The sequence below is a fragment of the Ciconia boyciana genome, chromosome 8 (assembly GCF_034638445.1).
Source record: "Ciconia boyciana chromosome 8, ASM3463844v1, whole genome shotgun sequence".
In the NCBI taxonomy this organism is placed as follows: domain Eukaryota; kingdom Metazoa; phylum Chordata; class Aves; order Ciconiiformes; family Ciconiidae; genus Ciconia; species Ciconia boyciana.
The window spans coordinates 35745907-35770854 of record NC_132941.1 but is presented as its reverse complement, the minus strand read 5'-3'; the positions used below and the strand labels follow the sequence as shown (position 1 = coordinate 35770854).

The following is a 24948-nucleotide window of genomic DNA, read 5'->3' as shown; positions in this document are numbered from 1 at the left end:
CCAACCTTTCAGGGAAGATTTTCAACAAAGAAACACATTGTTTCAAAATAGGGAAGCAAAACATACTCAGGCATTTTTTACTGGGTTTTAGTCAAAATCAACAAATAAAGCTTAACATTAAAAGAGCATTTGCTACTAGTCAGCCTCATAGCAATAATTTTACATAAAGACAACACTGTCCATTAATTTCTAGGATAATTAAGAAATCTTAAAAAAAAGTCTTGAGGTCAGAATAATTTAAGATAATATACAAACATAAAAGTCAATGCCATTATTATAAAAACATAATGATTCTAAACCACACCATTCTATTTTCCATGAGTACACTTCAAGTTACTGAAGCTCACACATTGCATTGCTTTTATAGGCTCTGGTTCATGCTAATTAGGCCATGCAGCGTGGTTAGCAGATAGACTCGAGAACAGGTACTGCTCAACAGATAGGATGCTTCTATTCTGATAATTTCTGCATAATTTCCACTTGAAGGAATGTGTGCATGAGTATGTAGATGATGAGTGTATGATCCTACAGTCATGTCCCAGATAATATTCCTAACTAGGACAGCAGGATGTATTGTCTTAGTCAAAGTCACAGGAATGTCTCCTACAATATCTATACCCATATAAGTCTGTGCTCAAATTAGAAACATTTTACCAAAACCTCATCCTGGAAAAGTGCAGTACTGTGCTTCAGTTTCATGAATGATTTGCTATTAAAGCAGCTTAGTGAAACCAAAGTAAAAGGTAATATCAACAAAGCAAAATACTGCTTTTTCAGCAACACAATGCAGAAATAAGTTGTTGCATGAGTTCTGTGGAAGTTTCAGGTAAAACTTCTGTGCTCATGTTGCCTAAAACACCCTATCACTGCTTCAAGCTCATTCTGGTGCAACAATATCTGAATCCCTAGGACTGGAGGGTACTCAGCACTTCGCGGGAAGCACAGAGCACCCCTAGGGTTAAATTGCCTCATTTCCTTCCAGCTACTGGCAGCGTGTACTGACCACAGCTCTATACTTTTTGGAAGTCTGCCTACCAGCAGTATGGACAATTTTATCAAAGAGGAATATAAACTTCACTTTCAGGAAGGCATTTTATACCTTTACTCTCAGTTTACTTATTCTTTAGCTTCTAAAGGCTCAGTGAGCACAACATGAATAGCAAGATTCTAATATTGATTATTTTTAACATCTCTTTAATGTTTGCCTTTTGAACCTAGCATCCTGAGTGCTGGAACTCATCAGCACATGTTTTAAAATACTGAATGATATAGTTTCAAAAGCTGTTTTATTCTTCACTTTTGTTTGTCTGTAATTATGTGCTTTGGATAAAAAATGTATAGCTGAGGTACCCACAAACTATCTGAATGCTTGGCAATTTACAGATTTCTCTAGAGCCACAATATCAATTTGTAGTTTATCTCAGAAGCTCCTGCCTAACTTGGGCTACATTGCTTTTGCTACAGGAGAAGGATGACTTCAGCCTCTCCCTCTGGAGCTAGACAGGCTGCAGCCATAACTGGTACCCAGATGCCGTGATGCTCACAGTTAAGAGGCCCACCAGTAATGCTGGCAGCATGCTGCAGTCCAGCTCTGGGGGACAGGGACAGGCAGGGGACGTTATCCTGAAGAAGGGATGGAGCCCACAATCTGCCCTCAATGAAAGCCAGTACAAGAGCAGGTGGTGGCCTGCAGTGACATTTTGCCTCATTTGGGCTGGCACTGCTTCAGTTGCCATCTTTAACATCTTACACACATCTCCCCCATAGCCTTGCCTGAAACACAGGCCTGAGAATAATTTGGCCTCTGATTTTCTACTTTTGCTAGTATTGGTTATCATTAATATCATTTACTGATTCTGATACTAAGGTTCACTAGAAAGATAAATATTTTATATTCTCCTCTTGGATTTTTCTATATTGCATATTTAAGTTTCGGGAGATTACATTTGAAAAATCAAGATAATATAGCCGGATTAATTAAAATTAATTGCAAAAAACCCCCTAAAGGTCTAAGGATATAATTAATCATAACCTTAAATACATTTAAGATGTTTTGAATCAAAAATGTAAGGCAGATAAAATGAACTGAGAACATTTTTCTTAGTAATAAACAGGAAGATATTTTAGCTGGCATTAGTAGCTGCCTTGAGGCTGTAGAAATAGATAATCCTGAAAGCATTTTTCAGACTATGCCTTTTTAAATAAATCCATTTGAATTACATACTTCACTCATGATACCCTGACACAGAAAACAAAAAACAACCAACCTTTAAGTGGCCTACTGCAAGCTTCCAAGTATCATTAAACAAACAGAAAACACGGATTCTCTCTAAAAATGTGTTGTAGAAGAAGTACAAATGCACAAGGCCATGTTCGTAAATTAAGTCACCACTTGTGCAAATGACTTTTACATGCTAGCAGAGGGACAAAACAAATATTTAAACCAAAAAATACAGAGGCAATAGAGAAGAAAAAGGATATGCCAGAGTTATATTTCTTTGTTACCTTGAAAACTCTGTGGCTTCTACCTAAGCTAACTGTGGGTTTCCTTTCTAAACCCCATAACAAAAGGACATGCAAGGAGATCTGATTATAAAGTATCAGTTTCAAATGCTAATGAGAGAGATACCAGATATTTCCTTAATCCTAATGCATTTTCATAGTTTTGGTGTTACTGGACACTAAGAGTAGGCAAAGGGAAAATTATAAGACCGCCATAAAAAATGATGGTTGATTATTTTGCTCACCTTTATGACATGAATGGAGTTTTGGTTTCACTCCTCAAACAATTTCTAGCTGGAATACCAGCACGCTGGTAACTCAACACTAGAATTCCTAGGAACCCAGCAGTGCCTGGTTAGCATTCTCCATTTTGAGTTAATGTTCATGGTAGCGTTACGGTAGTTGTTTTCCCTGTGTTCGGGGGGAAAGGGATGAAACAGGAAGTGTCTGAGAGAGCAGCTGTATAGCTGCTTCTGAAGAATTACTGCCCAATAATCAGCTTATTTAGCTCTTTCCTTTCGTGATTGACAAAATCTCTCATTCAGTCTCTTCCCGGTAGGATATTTTTGAATTTTTTTTTTCTCCAGTTCAGTGGCAAAACCAGATCAATGCAGCATTTCTGAAACCATTTCTGAATGTGAAGGTCAAATTTCTAATGCTGAGCAGCAGCACGCTTTTAGCATTGCATCACATGAAATGCGGCCAAGAGTAACAAACGTTCCCCTGTTTCCCATCTCTCTCATCCCGTCCTGGTTCAGTCTCTGTGGCTGGAAAAGCAGGCTAACGTTTCAAGCAATGCAAGTCTGATGCTACCCTTCAGGCGACCAGAAGAGGAGGCTCTGACACTGAGCAATGGGCTTCTGCCCTCGAGAAAGGTGCTGTGATCCTGCAGCAATCCCTACTACGAGGGGAAACCGGCGTTTAATTTCCCAGTGTAATGTCAGTGAATGAGCTTAAAACTGATAAATGTAGAGGAGTCTCAAACATTTGGGAATAGAGGCAAGCTATGAATCAGCTCAATTTCCATTCTGAAATATTGTTATTCTTTTCTTTACAGATATTCAATTTCTATGAAAGGCAAACGCTCCTTCTTATGTATCAGAGAAGTGAGAAACAAATTTATATTGCAAGACAGAGTACCAGTTTTTCAGGTTCTCTTTCTTTGACAGCCCATGTTCTATTTATCTATTGCTACGCTGTACAGTCTTTATTCACCTTTTGCACTTCTGGGAGAACTATTTTAAAGCCATACTAATGAATTTGATCTCCCAACATGCCCAAGAAGCAGTTGTTGCTTTAAACTTTTTATAGAAAGCAGGAAATGGAGGCACTATAGCATTAAATGACTCTGCTCAAAGACATCCAACAAACAGCTTTTGGCTCAGCCAGCTCTTCCATCCTATGCTTTACTTAAAAAGTCAGTCATCTCTTCATCTATTTTCTCTTAGCCATATAGGTTCCCAAATTTGGGAAACTATTCAGGTTCCCAGGAAACAAATCATAAGCATTATGAGATCCTCACTGGGACACTGAAATAAGTGTGGTCAGTTCTGTTTCATAAACAGGACAACACAATCATATTACTAAAATTAAAGAGGCTGTCTTAATACCTTTATGCAAAGGGACAAATGTTAAAGCTATGCTTAGCCTTAAAGCTTCAGCTTGAACATTTTGAACTGCACTGAGCTGAATCGTCACCCGTGCTGTGCCCTCCCTGAAAAGCTGCAGGAACTCACTGACTGACGATGGCTTAGTTTCAGTCCTTGGACTCATGCTTACTCTCCTTGTTATTTGAATGCTTTCAGCATTAGTTATGCCCTTTCTTCCAGCTATGGCACACCTGTGCAAAAGACTTGACTAAACCTTTTGACTACATCAAAAAGATTTGACTTAACTAAATGAAAATTGTTTCAAGTTTGAGATTAATGTCAGATAAGGAAATAGTGAAACTGCAAATCAGTCAAACTTTTATTTCCAATAATAGCCCTACAGCTCAGTTGATGCCGTACTTATGGTTGCATAACCTGTATCATCCATAACATTGATCAGCTCAAGAAAGTAAGGAGAGAATGTATGTTACTTGTGGAATGTAGAAAAATTTCTATCATGGTGAAGAACTCAGGCGTTTTTATACCTTCCTTACATCTTTGTAAAAGAATGTATGCTTATTTTTATAAAACACAAAAAAACATGACCATAGCAGTCAAACAAGAAATACATGCTTGAAAATTAGTGGAAGCTGCAATCAGATCAGCAATAACGTACAAGAGAATTTATGGTTTAAACTAGATGCTGAACTTGCACATGCAGATTTTTAACTAACATTGCCATGCCTTAACCTTGACTCAGAGAAAGGTGAGAAAAACTTCTCTCAATGTTTGAGGACAACACTGTCGTGACTGTCTTGTAATGTAGTTTTTTGCTGTTCTTTGAAATGCAATCGAATTCATTTCATGTGAACCATCAGAGTCTAAACACTGTCAAGCAGTGGTGTGTAGGTGACGGCTTCTGCCTATGTGTCACGGAATTCTTCATTTCTACAGTGATACTGTTACTAGAAATAATAAAGGGACAAGCAAAGAAACCTTGATTTTTAAAGTATATTTACTGTAATATACCTTATTGCAACATCCCTATACCACTGTTTGTATCAGTAAAGACTTTTTATTCTGTATTTTGAGACTTCTCCAATGGTTTAATGCCTTCATTGCCTTCCAAACGACCCTCAGAGAAGAATTTTTCTTCAGTTAATAATTACTGTTGCCTACTAGTGACACAAATGTCTCTCCTTTTGACCTGCAAAGGGCCCCCCACTCCAGCACTCTACTGCTACCTCTTCCCCCTGGGCCAAAGACCCTACATCTAAGAAGACCTTTCTGAATACTGCTAGATACCCTGTTTCCCGCCATACGTTCTCCTAGATGCCACCCTTTTCCTCCAGAAAGGTTCCAATAAATCTCTTTTCCAGCTGCAAGTACTGCCTGTAGTGCATTCAGAATAGGCTGCTTCCAACAGCTCCTACAAACCTTTCCTAAGCACCGATGCACAGAATGCTCAAGTGTGAGACAGCATGCTCCTGAAAAAAGGTTGAGTCCTTTGATCCTCATCTCTCTCTGAAGGGTTAAAATAGGAAAGGTAAAGTGACTTTATAGCTTTCATGCCAAAGGCACTTTTAGGACCTTTAAAGAAAAACCTATAGTGTGTGGAGTTAACTTTTCTATAGAGTAGATAGTTAAGGGAGAACAATGTTTTGTGTGGTAAACAGCTTTGAATACCTATGGCAGTAATTTGAAAATTGACACTTGCCAGGGAACAAATGCACCTAATACAGAGTCATGAAAGTCTGATGTATAAAAGCTTTTCTGTGCCTGTGGTGGAAGTAGGCAAATTTGTCACACCTGCACGAGTGCTATTGAGGGTCCCAAAAGACAGTTGTCAGTCTTGTGTTGGTGAATAACTCTGAAGAGACATGTCTACTTGCTGCCTTGAAAACTAACAGCATTCTGTGTAGTTCTTGAGGGAAAATAAGTACTCTCTCCCCCTTCCTGTCCCTATTACTTTGCTGGTGCAATCGAACACCAGTCTAACTAAAAGAATGATCCATCGTTTTTGTTCTTGGAATTTCACAGTACTGTTTGGTGACACTTCCAGTAACTTTCTCCAAGATAACTTTTATGAAATCATGATTATATCAGAAACAACTGATATAATCTGATGTTTCTACTATAAACTGATATAGCAGAAACAACTCTGAGCAAGATAAAGTCTTAATTTCATCTTCCCTTGCCAAAAAGTTTACAAGATTTGGAGTGAAATAACATTATTTCTGTCTCAACTAATAAATGGCCCGACAGGTTAATTTCAAATTTGACAAAATAAAATTGAATCAAATTATTCTCCCCAAGTGCGTTCTCTTCTGTTAGTTTGAACATATTTGCAGCAGTTACAGGGATTATGTTTCCTTCTCAGCTCTAAATTTGGAAAGCATGGTGTTTATAAAAATTACTGAAAATTGATCTATGGAAGTCAGAACTGCCAAAAACAGTAGAACATCACCTAATTCCCCATGTATTTTGATCTTCAGTGCTTCTTATTTATACTACATGCTAGGGATGAAACTGGCACTCACAGAAGGTGTAAAGCCACAGCAATGGAGATTTTACCTCCTCTCCATTTATCTGATTAAATGCATCAGCAATACAAATATCCTACCCCGTGCTTGAGCCTAAGCATATATACCATCTTTCAGGTATCCTTGCTCCTCAGTGCCTCCAAAGATACAGATGATAAGTTGCCAGGTACAGTCAATGAATGCTGTTTATTCTAATATGAACATTTATTTTATGGAAGATGACGACCTTTGACAACAGAAACCAAGCCATCCATTTCCTCTGCCACTTGCTGTTATTCATTAAATTGACTTATCCTCTTTATTTTTTATTCTCGTGTCTTTTCAATAATGTGACAAGAATGCAATATGATGCAAGCTTTCTAATGCCCTGATGTCATCTTTCCAAATCAGTGTCTTTTCAGTTGTAGTCAGGATTTGCATACACTGAGGCACAGTCTAATGTTTTTTCCCCAAGAATCTACAAAAGGAAATGTGTATTTTGAGAAGCTTTGGTAGCCTCTTGCAGCCTAGATGAAAACAAACTGCTCAGAATGGGTTAGACCAGATCACATCAGAGGATAGCTGGATGGTTTGGTTCTGCTAATCAGAAATTAGCAAAATACAGATCACTAATATATTGCATTGTGGCACTTCTGCTGCCTGTGCATCCATTCAATGTTTACATATTTGGGGTGGGCAAAAGCTATTTCCTGTAGTAGGTATTCACCTTTACCACGGTAGATAAAAATGGTATGAACTTTGGTTGAGGAGAAATGTGTCACATACCTTCTGGTGGGGAATTACAGCCCTGGGAGAGTCAATTCTGGGTGCTGTGGTTGAAACTGGCACTGGACGTTTAGATCTGGGGACCCCCCCCAAAAAAAAGAAAAAAAGGTTAGCAATCTGGAATCCTATTTTTCAGCTCTAATTTCATGCAAAAATGCTGCTTCATCAGGAGTGAAAGGTAGGCATAGCCTCGACTTTTTCTAGTGATCATCATGCTTCCTCTACATCCTTATTTACAATAGTCTTAAATGTGAGAAAAAGTTTGATAGAGTTTCTCTGAATGATGAAAAGCCACCAGTGAACGGAAGCAGCCTCTGGCTTGGGAGATCATCCGTTGTCCAGTAACTTGTGACAAACTGCATTTTTATAGATGCCAATCAGCCACAACTAGATAAATTCCGGTTTGGGCAGCACTCTGGAAAAAGGGACTTAGAAGTGTCTTAGAACGCAGAGACTAAACTTCAGTACTGAGGCATCTCAAAATCAGCTCCTCAGAAGATTATTATTTAATAGCTTAAACCGTATAGCAACTGCCATAATTTAAACATCTCTGCAGGAAGAAACATGGGCTTCATTTCAGACAATTTAGTTTCAAAAGGAGCAGATCACGACTGGATTAACCACACTCCACTCCAAATGCCTGCCTTTCACCTGTATTTGACAAATATATGTACATGATCATTTAAAAAACAAAAATAAACCCACTAAAATGCTTTCAAAACACACAGTTTGCCCTTTCATTGGAACATAACAAAGAAAGCACAGTGACAAATGCTAACTGAAGCACTCTAGGATGCTCAGGTAAGTGAAGATGTATTTGTGGACGTGTTGCGAGAACCTGCATAGCACTGAACGTCCTCCTGAAATCTTTCCAGTACACATGAGATCACCAGAGAAAATTAAATGAAAAATGTAAAAACAGCCAAAAGAATCAGAACCATACAAGTAATATCCTATTGCCAACCATAGAAGATATGGAAATTAGGTTACTTTGAGAGCTGAAAATAAAGATGATGTAGTAGATACCTACCTCACAACGAGATACTATGAAAACGTACACAGTTTGAGGACACAATGAAAACTGGCATTTTGTTAAACAAATGGTAATTAACCTGTGAAATTCACTGACATAATGTATTCCTGAAACAAGAGGCTAGAAAATTGTAAAAGGCACTAACATTGATACTCACTGTTGGAATATATCACAATATACTCCCTAAGATGTAATTATCTGAGAAATATATACCTTCAAGTTCTAAGAACAAGAGCTAATCCCTAACTGCCTGGAACAAACTTTCCTCAGGTGAGTTACTAACTGATCTTCCCTCAGGAGTGAGCGCCATATCCTTCCTCCAACCATTTTAGCTTAAAAAGAGAAATAAATCATATTCGTGAGACATGCACATGTATCATCAAAGACAGCAAAAAAGAGAAAGAAAAAACAATGAGCTGCAGCCGAGAATACAGTCAGAGTTGCTGAAAATTGACTGTGACAATTTATGAACAGACAAAGATTTGGGGGAGATTCTGATCCTCCTTCCATTGGTGGGATTTCTGGGTACATCCAGTTATTTCTGGAAGTTACGTGCAGGGACCTGGGTATACTCAAGACTACAGCTGGACAGAGCAGACACTAAGTGTCCCCTCTGCTCTGTTCACTGATCATGAATTTTAGTGTCAAAGTTGCTCAGCACTGTAAACGTTGTTTGTCACACACAGAGGTGTAGCAAACTACCATATACTGCATGTTTGATGCATAACTGGAAAGTATTCGTATTGCAGCAAAGGAATTTATTTACCAGGCTACTCCATCACTTCTGTTTTTTATTGTATGTCTGTTTTTCCTCACTCATTACCTGACCACAGAAGATGATGTTAAAAAGCTGTATTCTTTTGATGTTACTGATAAGCTACATCTGTCATTCACAGTGCTATCCAGCCAAGATTTTTATTTCACACTGACTTTGAGGTTTCAAGATGTTACTTTAAAACAATGAGGTTCCTACATAACTCTGCCCTGGATGTTTATAGCTTTGATATTTAAAAGCAGAATGATGAGGCTTGCTAGATTTAGCACAGGCTTGCACCAGAGAAAAGGGCGGAAGAGGTGAATTCAGTTTGTGGAATGAAAGTGTATGCACTTACAGAATAAAGTGATTATTTACATAAGAGCCATTACTCCTCAGGAAAAATAATCTGCAAGTTTAGGACATTTTTTTCCCTCCCTCTTTTGCTAGATGAATCAAATCCTGCTGCAACGTAAGTTTGCTTTTCAAGTGATGATGGTGCTGTTGCAAACGTGTGTGTCCAGGTTTACATTTTAATCCATTGATTGCAAAATTATTTTATTTCAAACACTCAGGAAGTGTACTTGCTTAGTAGGGCTACGGGAGGATCAAGGTCCAAATTTCACAAATGACTCTGATAATTTTAGATTCGATGTTGAAATGTTCCATCAAGACTGTTTTTCTGAAGCAATTAATTTGATTTTGACTTTTAAACATTTTGTTCTATATTTTCAAAGTTAAAAATGGAAACAAAAACCTCATTTCAAAATGAAAACTCAAAACAGTTTTAATGATGACAAAATACATCATTCTGGTATTTTTTTAATTCTCCTCCTTTCCACAGACGCACCTCCCCTCTCCCTCAATACCGGTTCTCTTGCTTAATGAAGTTCAAAACCAAGATGGGTGTAGTTCTGCAAAGCCATTCAATTTTGATAGTACTGCTGATATGGCTGTCAAAATTTCTACTTGTTCCCACCTACCTAAATATATCTTCAGTTGAAGAGCACTTGACTTCTATCCTGGTATCTTTGCTCTCACAACGAAGGATCATTAGGAGTCAACTGCACTAAGAGGAGCTGCCTGCCTAAGGAAGGGCTGCCAAAGAGTTCTGTAATGTGCTATTAGTTTAACCCGTGTCCTTAGGGGAGCACAATACTGTACTTGCAGAGAGGTGACATGCTCTAAAAGATAAGAGCTCTTTTTCATCTTCATGTGGCTTTTTTATGTTTCATATCTTCACCAGTCAGTGTTTATTTTCTCTTTTCTAATTCTCAGGACAGCTAAAATCAACATTTCTTTTCTTACAGTAAGTTTTTGCTTTCATTTTATTACACATAAGCACTTATTTATACCTTGTTGAGCATCTTAATAATTGTATCTTAATATCTCAACCACTAGAAAATGAAAAGGGGTCAAGTGCATGGAAAGGTAATAAACCAGATTAGATTAGGGTTAGAAATGTTCAGAAAACACTTTACATACTTTACTTATCACCTAATTGAAATGGAGTCATTCTGGAATGGAGCAGATGAGCACATAGCAGGATGCAAAACAACACAGCATATAGAATTGGGCTTCTGATATATATCTGTTTTAATGCAATAATATTCGTGACAATTTGGCGGGGGGGAGGGGAGGACATAAAAGGGACAGACTAAAAATTACTCATGGTTATTCATTTCATAGGTGTCCATTTCATAAGTGCTAAGATCAGTAATGTGTCACTTAAATCTTCATCTAAACAGTGAATTAAGAAGCCAAGCAGAAGCGTCTTCTTGTTTGTAAGTCTTGCACAGAAAATCTTGAGTCTTGTGATACCTGGTTTAATTCTAAGCCCTGCCTGGGACATCAGCAAAGAGTCTTAGTGACTCCAATGAGAATCACAAAGACAAAACCTTGAACATTTCACAGTACTTCAAATATAACTGTGATCACTTTGGGGCTAGGATGAGACCTACTTTCCCTCTCTCAGGATATCACCTGTGTCTGCAATAAAATTGAAAGGTATTTCCATCAGCAGTTTTGCTGTCTATATATCAATGGCAAATGCAAATATTAGCATTTGGCTGGATGATTGATTTGTTAATTATTTCCCTGCATTGTGCTGCACTCGGATTGCAAGACAGGCAATTATGCTTTCCAGACCTAATGTTCATACCCACAGCAATATATGGACAAAAACTTCTTACGCATAAATGGCACTAACCTAAAGGTAAGCTTCTATCCAAAAAAAATCTATGAAAGATAATTTGTTTGGAAGTATGTAATACCCATTTTCCCTTAGGAGGCATCTGAGTCAGGGGCAGCCACAAACATTAGGGGACAGAAAAGGAAAGGAAAAGGGATGAAGCCTCGGAGATTTTTGTGACAGGAAGGAAAGGAAGGGAAGTGGAGAAAGGATGCGCAAAGCTGAGAATTTTGAAAAGGAGTATGTATTAAAAAAAGTTGGAGAAGCAAATTCTACTCTCCTGGTCTCTCTTTGACCCTTTCTACTTCTGTGGCATCTGCACAGAGCCTGTTGCATCTTCTTAACTCTTCCTCTCCCTCCTGCTATGCAAAATCCCTTCTTTCTGGAACTGCCCCACATTCTGCCCTCCAGCCTGTTCCCTCCTGAATGGAGTAACTGGCTACCGATGCCTCCATCTCCTCTTAGTTGATTCGGTCCCAACCCTAAAATTCCTCCATCCCAGCAGCTCCTATGGGCAAGTGGGGATGCTCTGCCAGTATCCCTGCAGCTCTGCTCTGTGTGTGACAGTTCTCCAAAGAGGACTAAGTATGGATGCCGAGCATATGCCTGGCACTCACCCAATGCACATAGCAAGCTCTACACTTAGCCTCCATGGAGCATGGACACCTTTTTTTCAGGCAGGTTATTTTTCTTGCTGTCCTCTTCTTCCTGTCTTTGCACTACTTTTAAACCATTTCCAAACCTTTCCTCTCCTTATCACTACCAAAAACTCAGGTAACCCGTAAAGAAATATGGGTTCATCCCCAGGAAATTTCATCCAGCTATAGAACTTGTTTATGCTGTCATGGATTGCATTTGTATGTAGAAGTGTATTGCCATCAACACTGTTGAAAAAAATACATTAATTTATATCAAATCCATAACTTTGTTTCTAAGTAGTAAGTAGATCATAAGAATTTGAAAATGAGCTTGCTTTAATGCTCAATTACCAAATAGATCACTCAGTTATACAGTGATCTACTGTAGCTCGCAAAACCTTGTTGACAACACTAGATTATCATTTAAATCTCTCACACAGGTAAGTTGCTTTGTTTTAAGCTCAAATGTGATGTTTTACTAGTTTTGCTTGAGATCATTCATCCATAGATCGTAATCACGATGCTACTTATCTGAAGTTTTAATGTTAACCCAATCCAAATTCACATTTGATTTCAGATTTCATTACAGGAGTTTTGCACAGCTTTTCTAGTTATCCATGCTAACTCAATTTGAATAGCATACGATTCAGAAGTAAAATACATTTTAACTAGGCTGAAACAGGATTCTACTGGAGGGAGGCTATGGGTTCTTTTTACCTTCTACTTTTCATTTACATGTTTTCTATGGCTATTACTGATTAGATAAAAGTGTCAGATGTTCCTCTCAAAGCTTGCTTTAAAATAACAGCAGAAACATTAAGATGAATAGAAATGATACTTTCAGCAGCGCGCAGGCAAAACCACAGTACTTCAGATACTCAGAAATATATAAACAGGTATTGATTATAAATAGGAAGCCCCTATTCTCACCTCAATAATAAAGTGGCTAAATGCAGAATTTGGATTGCCTAGCTATAGAGAATGGTGTCATAGAATCAAAAGTGAAAGGCTGAAATACAATAAAAATTATCAGAGAGGGATCAAAGCTTAATGGTATACAACCTTCAGATATAGTGTCTCACTTAAAATCTCCAAGTTCAGCATAGTTATTTATTATTCATTATTTCATTATTATATCGGTTATTTATAATTACTCAGAGACATTAAAAAGAAATCTATTTAGGGTTAGGGTAAATAAATAATAAATATGATTTATTATTTAGAAATAATAAAATAATTTCTTAGTTTAAGAAGAGCAGAAAAAAAACATTAGGGTTATGAAAGGATCTAAGAGTGCAGAGTAAAGAATTAGGTATTATTAATGAAGAGCAGAAGAGGCACTGAATAAAGATTCAGTGGTTGTATGTAGCCTACCATACCCTGGTCTTGAGATGTGACTCAACTCTCCCCAGTAAACGTAATAAATAACAATTTTGAAGAATCAAGTATCAAAAATATTTATCTAAGTTATATAGCTGAAAAATACCTGAAGTGAACCGTAGTGATTTCCCCTGTTTAATTTTCCCCTGCCATGCAGGCAGCGTACCTGAGACTTAGACTACCCCCATTCAGGTATCATCAGGCTCCACTGCAGTCCTGCATCTCTTGGCTTCTTAACAGCTTCCTTAAAGGTGAAAGTCATTCAGGAACAGATTTCAGAGCAGCACTGGGGACTGCTGTAGAGCATCACCCTAAAGAGCTTGCTCCAGAATCAGGGAATCACAGCCAAACTTCAAAGATATGATGATTCACAAAAGAATAATATAAAGCTTTGTAACTGCCTTCTGTTGATACAGAGGAGTTCAAGTGTTGTCCAAATCCAAACAGATTTCTAATACTATGCAGATGAAGTCTATTTGCCCTCTTGCCACTCAGCATTTTCTAAAAGCAAAAGCCTAACTCAGGATACTTTGAGCATTCCGACCACAAATTACTTTGTTTAGTTTCCTGAAGCTGTTAATGAAGCATATTTACTTAGCTGATTTTCCTGCAATTCCTCTTACTTGGGATGTGGACCTTGTCACATGGCTTTTAAAGCATTTCTAACTGACATATATGGGAGAGAAAAATTAGTGAACATGGATAATTAGATCTTAACTACAATCCACCTCATTTAGGCCTTCACTTGTTCAGTTTCCAAGCTAAAACACTTCAATGAGCTTTCCATTAATGCCTGTATCCGAGAGACTTTGACTGGAAACATTGTTTTATGTCTTAAGACTGCTAAGTCAAGAAAGTTAGCCAGGACTTGTCAAAAGAACTTGTTTCCTTTTGAGGTACTCAAGTATTGTTTGATGTTGTCATTACAGTAATGCAGAAACACGACAGGGCCAGCCTGTACCCAGTGCTCAGTATTGCCATGTGTCATGGTTTAATCCCAGCAGGCAACTGAGCACCACACAGCCGCTCACTCGCTCCCCGCCCCCATGGGATGGGGGAGAGAATTGGAAGAGTAAAAGTGGAAAAAAAACCTCGTGGGTTGAGATAAGAACAGTTTAATAACTGAAATAAAATAAAATAGTAATAATAATAAAATAATATACAAAGCAAGTGATGCACGATGCAATTGCTCACTACCTGCTGACCAATGCCCAGCCAGTCCCCAAGCAGCCAGCCCCCTGGTCAGGTTTCCCCTAGTTTATATACTGAGCATGACATCATATGGTATAGAATAGCCCTTTGGGCAGTTTGGGTCAGCTGTCCTGGCTGCGCCCCCTTCCAGTTTCTTCTGCATCTCCAGCCTTCTCAGTCAGTAGAGCGTGAGAAGCTGAAAAGTCCTTGATTTAGCATTAACACTACTTAGCAGCAACTAAAACATCAGTGTGTTACCAACTTTATTCTCATACTAAATCCAAAACACAGCACTATTCCAGCTACTAGGAAGAAAGCTAACTCTTATCCCAGCCAAAGCCAGGGCAGTATCCATCCCTTATTCTACAACATTTACATCATGCCCAGGTCCCACACTTTCCAATACATTCCAATTAATCACCACCACTTTTCCTGTCTTTTCATATATACACACAGATATTGCCTTAGTCTATGGGCCATCCCTCTAAAATGTCTCTTGAGTTAATTTAGTCCATGACTTTGGGCTCTGTCTGTCATAACAGTCCTTCAGGGCAGGAGACATGGTGTGTGGTGTTGGACTGTTGCATGCTGAAGCCAGTTTTGGTTCCATCACTGCTGCACTTTGCTTGGTTTCATCGATGTTCTTTCTTCATTAATCTGGGTGATTCTTACTGTAATACTGTTCATATGGCATATAGGCACCTTAGAAGTGATGATATACAATGTTATACAGCAATTAACATCATACATCTTAATTAATTGGGTTTTCTCACCCAAAATCAAACCCCCTTGCAGTACACATTGGATTTCCCCATCCTTTCACATCACCCACCAAGTGCACCCAGGCCCTTGAGCAAAAGCAATCCCACAAATGGGTTTACCTTTGCCCGAGGCAGGAGTAACCCAGACTGTCTTCCCCAGCATATTTTTTATGTGCACTACAGGGACTTTATCCCCTTCTACAGTACGCAAAAGTTTTAATTGGGCAGGGCCAGCTCGATTGGCAGATCCCCTAGAGCTGACTAACCAGGTGGCTTTTGCTAAATGTGTATCCCAATGTTTGAATGTCCCAGCACCCACTGCTCTCAGTGTAGTCTTTAACAGTCCATTGTATCGTTCGATTTTCCTGGAGGCTGGTGCATGATAGGGGATGTGATATACCCACTCAATGCCATGCTCATTGGCCCAGGTGTCTATGAGGTTGTTTCGGAAATGAGTCCTGTTGTCTGACTCAATTCTTTCTGGGGTGCCATGTTGCCATAGGACTTGTTTTTCAAGGCCCAGAAGAGTGTTCCAGGCGGTGGCATGGGGCACAGGATATATTTCCAGCCATGCGGTGGTTGCTTCCACCATTGTAAGTACGTGGCGCTTGCCTTGGCGGGTTTGTGGGAGTGTGATATAATCAATCTGCCAGGCCTCCCCATATTTATATTTCAGCCATCATCCTCCATACCAAAGAGGCTTTAATCGCTTGGCTTGCTTGATTGCAGTGCATGTCTCACATTCATGAATAACCTGTGCAATAGTGTCCATGGTCAAGTCCACTCCTCGATCACAAGCCCATCTAGATGTTGCATCTCTTCCTTGATGGCCTGAGGTGTCATGGGCCCACCAGGCTATAAATAGTTCACCCTTATGTTGCCAGTCCAGATCCCCCTGAGCCACTTCAATCTTAGCAGCCTGATCCACCTGCTGGTGGTTTTGATGTTCTTCAGTGGCCCAGCCCTTGGGTGCATGAGCATCTATGTGACAGACTTTTACCATCAAGTCTCTACCTGGGCAGCAATATTTTGCCACAATGCGGCAGCCCACATGGGTTTGCCTCTGCACTGCCAGTTGCTCTGCTTCCATTGCTGCAACCTCCCCACAGGGCATTTGCCACCACCCACGAGTCAGTACAGAGATAGAGCACTGGACACTTTTCTCAGTCAGCAATATCTAAAGCCAGCTGGATGGCTTTCACCTCTGCAAACTGACTTGATTCACTTTCTCCTTCAGCAGTTTCTGCAACTTGTCGTATAGGACTCCATACAGCAGCCTTCCACTTCTGATGCTTTCCCATAAGATGACAAGGCCCATCAGTGAAGAAGACATGTTGCTTCTCATGTTCTGGCAGTTTATTTTACAGTGGGGCCTCTTCGGCACACGTCACCTCCTCCTCTGACGATATTCCAAAACCTTTGCCTTCTGGCCAGTCCATGATCACTTCCAAGATTCCTGGGTGATTGGGACTTCCTATTTGAGCCTGTGGTGTGATCAGTGCAACCCCCTTACTCCACATAGCATCAGTTGTGTGATGTGTAGAGGGGACCCTCCCTGAACACCCAGCCCAGCACCAGGAGTCGGGGTGCCAGGAGGAGCTGTGCTTCAGTACCAACCACTTCCAAAACAGCTCAAACCCCTTCATATGCTGCCAATATCTCTTTCTCAGTTGGAGTATAGCAGGCCTTGGATCCTCTGTGTTCCCAACTCCAGGGAGAGACCTGGGGTCGATCTCGAGTCTCCCCTGGTGCTTTCTGCCAGAGGCTCCAGGTAGGGCCATTCTCCCCAGATGTGGTGTAGAGCACATTTTTTACATCTTGCTCTGCCTGGACTGGCCCAAGGGCTACTGCATGAACTATCTCCCCCACTTAATTTGTTCAAAGGCTTGTTGTTGCTCAGGGCCCCATTTGAAATCAGTCGTCTTCTGGGTCACTTGATAGAGAGGGCTTATGATCAGACTGTAATTTGGAATACGCATTCTCCAAAAACCCACAATGCCTAAGAAAACTTGTGTTTCCTTTTTGCTAGTTGGTGGGAATATAGCTGTTATTTTGTTGATCACATCCACTGGGATCTGATGATGTCCATCTTGCCATTTTATTCCTAAAAACTGGATCTCCTGGGCAGGTCCCTTGACCTTACTTTGTTTTATGGCAAAACCAGCTTTCAGGAGGATTTGGACTATTTCCTTCCCTTTCTCAAAAACCTCTTCTGCTGTGTTGCCCCACACAATGATGTCATCAATGTATTGCAGGTGTTCTGGAGCCTCACCCTGTTCCAGTGCAGTCTGGATCAGTCCATGGCAAATGGTAGAGCTCTGTTCCACCCCTGGGACAGTCGGTTCCAGGTGTACTGGACGCCCCTCCAAGTGAAAGCAAACTGTGGCCTGCACTCTGCTGCCAAAGGGATTGAGAAAAACACGTTAGTGGTATCAATTGTAGCATACCTCCTGGCTGCCTTTGGCTCCAGTTCGTACTGAAGTTCTAGCATGTCCAGCACGGCAGCACTCAGCAGTGGCGTAACTTCATTCAGGCCACCATAGTCTACTGTTAGTCTCCACTCTCCATTAGACTTTCCCACTGGCCATATGAGACTGTTAAAGGGTGAGCGAGTCTTGCTGATCACTCCTTGGCTCTCCAGTCGATGAATCAGCTTATGGATGGGAATCAGGGAGTCTCGGTTGGTCCGATATTGCTGCTGGTGCACCGTTGTGCTGGCAATCGGCACCTGTTGTTCTTTAACCCTCAGCAATCCCACAACAGAAGGGTCCTCTGAGAGACCGGGCAAGGTGGACAGCTGTTTAATTTCCTCCGTCTCCGAGGCAGCTATACCAAAAGCCCACCGGTACCCTTTTGGGTCCTTGAAATACCCTCTCCTGAGGCAATATAAATACCCTCTCCTCTCCGTGCATCCTCTATGCCAAGGATGCACGGAGCCTCTGGGCCAGTCACAATGGGGTGCTTTTGCCACTCATTCCCAGTTAGGGTCACTTCAGCCTCCAATATAGTTAGCTGCTGGGATCCCCCTGTCACTCCAGAAATACAGATAGGTTCTGCCCCTATATGGCTTGATGGCATTAGGGTACACTGTGCACCAGTGTCTACTAGAGCCTTATACTCCTGTGGGTCTGATGTGCCAGGCTATTGAATCCACACAATCTAGTAAACCCGATTGTCCCTTTCCTCCACCTGGCTGGAGGCAGGGCCCCTCTAGTCTTGGTCATAGTACTCGTTACCCACTTCTTGTAACTACGAGTCAGGAGTTCCTTCATTAAAATCAGAAGTAAGATCAGCCCTTCTGCTCTGTCTGGGGAACTGCCCACTGCAAACCGGAGCAGCAATTTTCCTGGAAGAACCCGCTTGTGTGATTGTTTTTCCTTGCAACTCATGTACCTGTGTCGCTAGGGTTGAGGTAGGTTTTCCATCTCAATTCCTCATATCCTCTCCGTGGTCATGCAGGTAAAACCATAGGGTGGCCCGTGGTGTGTACCCTCTATATCTCTATCTTGAGCAGAGGAACGCTGACTACTAATAGCTGAGATACTGGTTCGTACAGGTGGAGAGTAGGACATATGCTCTTCGAGTTGCTCGACCTTCCGGGATGGTTTCTCCACAGCTGAGATGAGGGAGGAAGAGATACTTTCTTTGTATTGCTGGAGTTGGCCAGTTGATTCATCCGCTGCTTGTCCCTCTCCATCTTTCCAGGTCACTACTGCCAATGAGTTGGCATACGACGATGGTGCGCTCCATACAAACTTCCGCCACATGGGTCATGTGCACCAGACTTCATCTGGATCTTTGGATGACTGCTTGTTGTCTAGGTCATCATAAATCACCTCCAGCACAGCTAACTCCCTCATCAGGTACTGGATACCTCTCTCCGTGGTGGTCCACTTGCCTGGGTGATATATAACATCTTCCTTAAAGGGATACCTTTCCTTTACGACAGGAGCCACTTCCAGAGGCTGAGGGCTTGTGCCCCATTTCCAATTGCTTTGTCAATACCCTCTTCCCTAGAAACAGATCCCAGCTGCTTGGCTTCCCTACCCTCTAATTCTGGGCTATTGACCTCGTTATCCCAGCACTGGAGCAGCCAGGTGACAATGTGCTCACCTGGACGACGACTGAAATCTTTTCGCATATCTCGCAGCTCACTCAGGATAGGGATAGGGATCGGGTGGTTACCATCTCATTTATGAGTTCTTCCTCTTCCTCCTCCTCTTCTTGTGATGGCTCTGCTTTTTCATCATCCCTTACTAATTGAGCTGACTTTTGCTACCAAGATTTCTTCTTGTGTATAGGGGCAACTGATACCAGCACGGGTTGGTTCCCTGGTTCAGCTGCAGTGCCTGTCACCGGGGTTGGAGTAGCTGCAGTGCCTGTCATTTTGTCGTCAGATCCAGAGACCTTCTCTTCCCCTTGAGGGTACTGAATAGTGTTGAACAGGGCTCAGTAGGCATGGGCCAGGCCCCAGCACATTGCCATGATTTGTGTCTCCCTAGAATTGCCAAGGTGACAGCATACTTTTTCCAAATAGTCTATTAATTTTTCAGGATTCTGCACTTGTTCAGGGGTGAAGTTCCAAAACACTGGAGGTCCCCACCGTCCTAGGCATTTGCCCATGCTATTCCACACACCCTGCCACTCATAACCATCCAGCCTTGGGGCAGATCTCTGGATGATATTCTTAAATTGCTTATTAACCTTAGACAAAACTGAAACAATATTCCCAAGAAATACCGATGGAAGTATCTTAACTACCCAAGGACGTTCAAGATACTGAAAAGTTATTGTAACAAAGGAGGAAACATCATAGAAGAAGGCAGAGAAAGTGCTGTTCCTCCATAAAAAACCTCTCAGAAGAAGAGGTATAATTGCTAATTGTCTCCACGAGGTGGTACCCGAAGTACAGTAATGGCTTCAGTACAAACCTCAAATACCAGATTAAGCTTAAGGCCAGTGTTTTAGCAACAAATCTCCCAGGCAAAACATCACTAATCACTGCAGAGCACAGCAAACTGCAAAAACCAACACCAATCTTTAACATGTACAGCAAAAAAAAGAGCATGGTGCAGATCAAATAAACAGATATGGAACACTGTTAAATATTTCCGGACAAATAAAATGGTGATTTTTAACCTCACCTCTAAGCTGGTATTTGGGGGAAGAAAAAAAAAAGTGATGTGCACTCTGGGAACAGTTCTAATCCCCAAGTAGAATCTTGTTGTAATGAAAACTTCATTACCCTTTAAAGCCTTGGCATATATCCAGTTTCCAGGCTCTTTTCTAAAACTAACAAGGACACTTTATGCAGTGAGTGTAAATAGCAGTCCACTCAGTTAAGCTGCTCATGTAAGGAATATATTTATATTTATTGCAGTGACTGACATTGATATTTTATTTAATTTTCCATGGAAAAAGCTGTTCATTAATTTTAACAGTATTAAATGTTACTACTCAAAGACAGTAACTCACAGCACTGTCCAAATGCTAGTCTGACATCTATTAACAAATCCTACTGGCCTCTCATACCTGCATACAGAGACAACTGGGCATGCAATGGGATTCACCTCTATTTCACAAGGAGTGAGGGAGGACCACCTCTCTCAGCTCACAGTAATACATGGTAGCTTCCTTAATCCACTAGTAGGATACGTCCTTTTTTAATGCTTTGAGCACACAGCATCATCAGAAGTCTGGGGAGGAAGCCTTGGCTATTGGAGGCAAATGGCTCTCAAAAGTTCTAGAGTCACATTTCTAAGCAAAATAAACTAACTAGTATCACACGTCACATCCACCATTAGTGTTCCTCTCCTTTTTCTACTAATCTGCTTAAAATTTTGAATTTATACACCTTGTGATTCAGTAAAGCACGTAAGAGCCGTTTGACTACTCTGCTTTTCTTGTCTTTCCAAAGGTAGATTTTGTAATACCTCTCCTGAGTACAGGTACATGCAGTTACCTACAGACTAAGGTACTCACTGAGTGAACTGTGGAGGGCTCCAATGCAGACTGTCCACATGGTCACAGATCTCAGTACTTGGTCCAGTCTAGATCATAATTATTCCAGTGAACATCACATGGAATATCTAACATCGCACCAGCTTTGAATTTATTTCTTTCTGATATTTAGCCAGTATTTTCTTTATTTAACTTTTAAATCCTGCTGAGAATCATATTGGCATATTTAAACATAATTTCTGTAGAACTCAAGGGAATGGATTAAAAAACAGAGCTTCGTTTTTTAATTTTTTCTTTTTATACTCTTATTTGATTTTTTTTTAAGTGTCATCTAATTTCAGGCTATATTTCCATGGCAGTATGAACATATTTGTACTTGAAAATATTAAAAGAGTCCACCATTTCTAGTGAAACGTTATCAAATGCAAATGGCACATCTTTGTCAACACTTAAGGCTGAGTTGTTAAATACTGTGTTCTGATAGGAGGCAGGCAATCATACCCTTAATCCGGTCTGACACGGTCACAACCGTCTAATTTCTGCTTCCAGTAATTCAGAGATCCTTACCAGGGTCTTGGTGTGGTCCTTGTTCTCTAAACTTTTAAGTGCTGCTATGCCAGCTATTGAGTCCCAGGTGGGACTCCTGAGTGTAAAAGTGTTGCTGCAGCCTCATCCAAGGAGCAGTCACTTGGTACTGGGCATTCAGTTTCCGTAGTTTTAAGATTGCAGTCAGAAAGGCAGGAACAACCAGGAAAAAATTAATCACTCCAGGAATGGACTTCAGGAGATATATTCACAATGCTGAACATGAACACTAGCAGATTATCACTAGCATTAGTGTTCCTTTCAAAAAAAATATCAAAAATTCAAAGTTCAAAAAACTATCAAAAAAACTATCAAAAAAAACTTTCAAAAATTCTAACTCTAGTATGTAAGCAGTTCCTGAATGAAAACATCATTAGTTTGATGATGTAATGGAATCATTCAAAGAAGGGAAAAAAATTCCAAATCCATATTTTCATTTTCTGTTTGTTTTTAGTAATCATCTTGTGCAATGCTTTTAGGAAATGTTTCTACAGAATAGTCTGAGTACCACTATTTCAGACCATGCTTTCATCAATATTGTTTATATAGATTTAATTTACTCTTAAACTGGGATAGATACCCTCTTCTAATTCTTCTGAGCATAAACACAGCCTAAGTCTGGTTCTGATTCAAAATGTGCCCATCAGCAGACCTAAAACATGCACAGAATTGGTTACTATTCACAGCTTCAGACAAAAGAAAGCAGTTTACAATAACCACTGAATTCCCCTTGCTTGCAGTTTGCTGGCACCACATGCTTTATTTATAGTAGGCCTGAAATAAATACTGCAGGATCAGCCATGTTTTGGTGCTGCACAAAAAAGGAAAGCTATTAAATATTTACCATAAGTCTTTCATAGCTTTGCCTCTGACACTTTCCCTTTCACTAGAGAAAAGGATTATTTAGCTCATGATTTTCCAGCAAAAGACAGTTAATTGTAACTGTCCAGAAGTGAATGGTAGCATCGTTGGCACGCCCTGGGAGGGGGAGATTTTGTCAACGCACACCAGGCACAGAAAGTCTGCACCTCCCCTGCTCCTCTCCAGCAGCACAGGGTGACGCCAAGGCAGGAGTCTTAGAGTGTCATAGGAATGTCTGTGCCAGCAGAATGAGGCGCACTCATGTTACAGCACTTTCCAAAACTAAGCCAGTACATTTGGTGAATCCTTTCCAAGGAGGCTGATCAGATTCCTTGAGTTAAGATCAAATGAATGTTGTGGATGCTCCAGTGAAACGTGTTGACAAATAATACTGCACTCTCGTGCATTGCATTTACTGTGAATTTGAAAAAGAAACCCATTCATATGAAATAAAAATAGGTTTTGCATGCATTTCGTTTTTCACCTGTGAACTGAATACTGTAGGACAATAAGTTTATGGCCTAGTATCTGTGGGACAGCCAGCCAATTAAAGATGAACTTTGACTGGCCCAGAACTAAAATGTCTGAGGGCAGCTGTGTAGCTCAAGTAACTGATTAGAAACTGATAGTGAAAAATGACTGAGAACTAAACTCCAGGAGGTCACAAAAAGATTAAAAGCAAAGCAATGCCTTTTTCCACCACAACCCAGGTCATTATAGAGTATGATCATAGCTTTACATAGCATTGTCTAGCAGAACTAGCACCAATCCCCCCTCAGTACATCTAAAGTAATGTAGGTTTCTAAGGAACAAGCTGCATCTATATAAATATCTAATGTTTTAGAATATCAGCCTGAATATTTTGCCTGAATACTATCATGCCTCATGGAGTTCTACTGGGTAATAGTGCACAGTGCCAAAGAAATTTCTTTCCTTCTTCCCTCACTGCTGCTCTCTTTTCTTCAGCAAAAGAGAATTCACTTCCTAGATGTATTTTATCTTCTAAACTGAAGGAAGCAGAGCTGGTCTGGAGGGTCCCATACCTTTCCACACCACTGGATCACAGGTCTCTTTCTCCAGGAATGGTCCAAACACTTCAACTCCCTGCCACTTGCCTGTCTGCATCCTTGAACTTCCCAAAAGCAGCACAGGGAGGCACACTGCAGGCTCTGGAGAACTAGGCAGCCAGGCATTGAAAATGAGCAGTCAGAAAATGGAGCATTTCACTCAAGCCAGTAACAAGGCAAGTTCTGGCTGCCTGATCAAACCTCTGGCATAGCCGGTAAGACCTCCATCCTAATCTTCTGGTTTCATGTGAAAATATAGCATGGGTGAGGTGATAAGAACAAATTTAACAGGGAGTTTAGGGAAGGAAGCTGTCAGAAAAAAACTTGACATCCACAAATTCCTGAACCCATAATGGGGTATCTACATGACTGAAACAGAGAGAATTCCACTCAGGCCAGCGCTGCGCACTAAGCACTCATTGAACAGCTACATTAGTGTACCTTGAACAGTGCAGATTGATGGTACTTGAAGAAAAACTAAGTTTGTATAGACAGGGAAGTGCAGACTCTCATTGTTTAGGCAGGCAAGTACGAATGGGCATTCTTAATGCTTCCCTTCTGCTACATTTGATGTCCTGCACAAGTGCTGACACCATGTACAGCTTTTCTTGACAGCCAAATAAAAAATAACCAGTTCCCCACCCTGAAAAAGAAACCGCACAGGGAACTTAAGTGTGATAATAAAAGTGAGTAGCAGCCAACACTGTCTGAACTGTCAGGTTATAAACAATGCTCATGAAACCTTCATGGCCAGTATCAATAAAAGGAAAGGCCATCGCTCTTGAGAGCCAAGAGCCATTAGAAAAATAAAAAGCTTTCTGGCTCAGAGCATTTATGTCTAGATTTCACATTCTACTGCTTCTTCCATAGCCTTATAGACTAAACAAGCAAGTTCACTTCTACTTCCAGTGCTGCAACAGTGAAACCAAGCCACAGATTGCCTGGTAAGGCATTCCATCACCTTGAAACATGAGTCATGGAGAGCCACATGACTACTTCACATAAATGTCCAAGATCATCAAAATTTAGGGCTTAAGTTTTCCCATCACAACAGCCAATTTCCTAATGCACATATATGCCTTTTCCATTTGAAAGGATTTCCAATGTTTCCAAACTTTCACGCACTA

The 24948-nt window shown here is 40.6% G+C and overlaps 1 protein-coding gene across 2 annotated transcripts in view; it reads right to left on the bottom strand.

Annotated features, from left to right (window-relative positions):
• LDB3 (LIM domain binding 3) overlaps window positions 1-24948 on the bottom strand; it is a 125252-nt gene that overhangs the window by 63392 nt on the left and 36912 nt on the right. For both annotated transcript variants that reach the window (XM_072870095.1, XM_072870097.1), the window contains exon 3: window positions 7400-7475. In XM_072870095.1, coding sequence (XP_072726196.1) covers window positions 7400-7475 — 76 coding nt within the window. The remainder of the gene's footprint in view (window positions 1-7399; window positions 7476-24948) is intronic.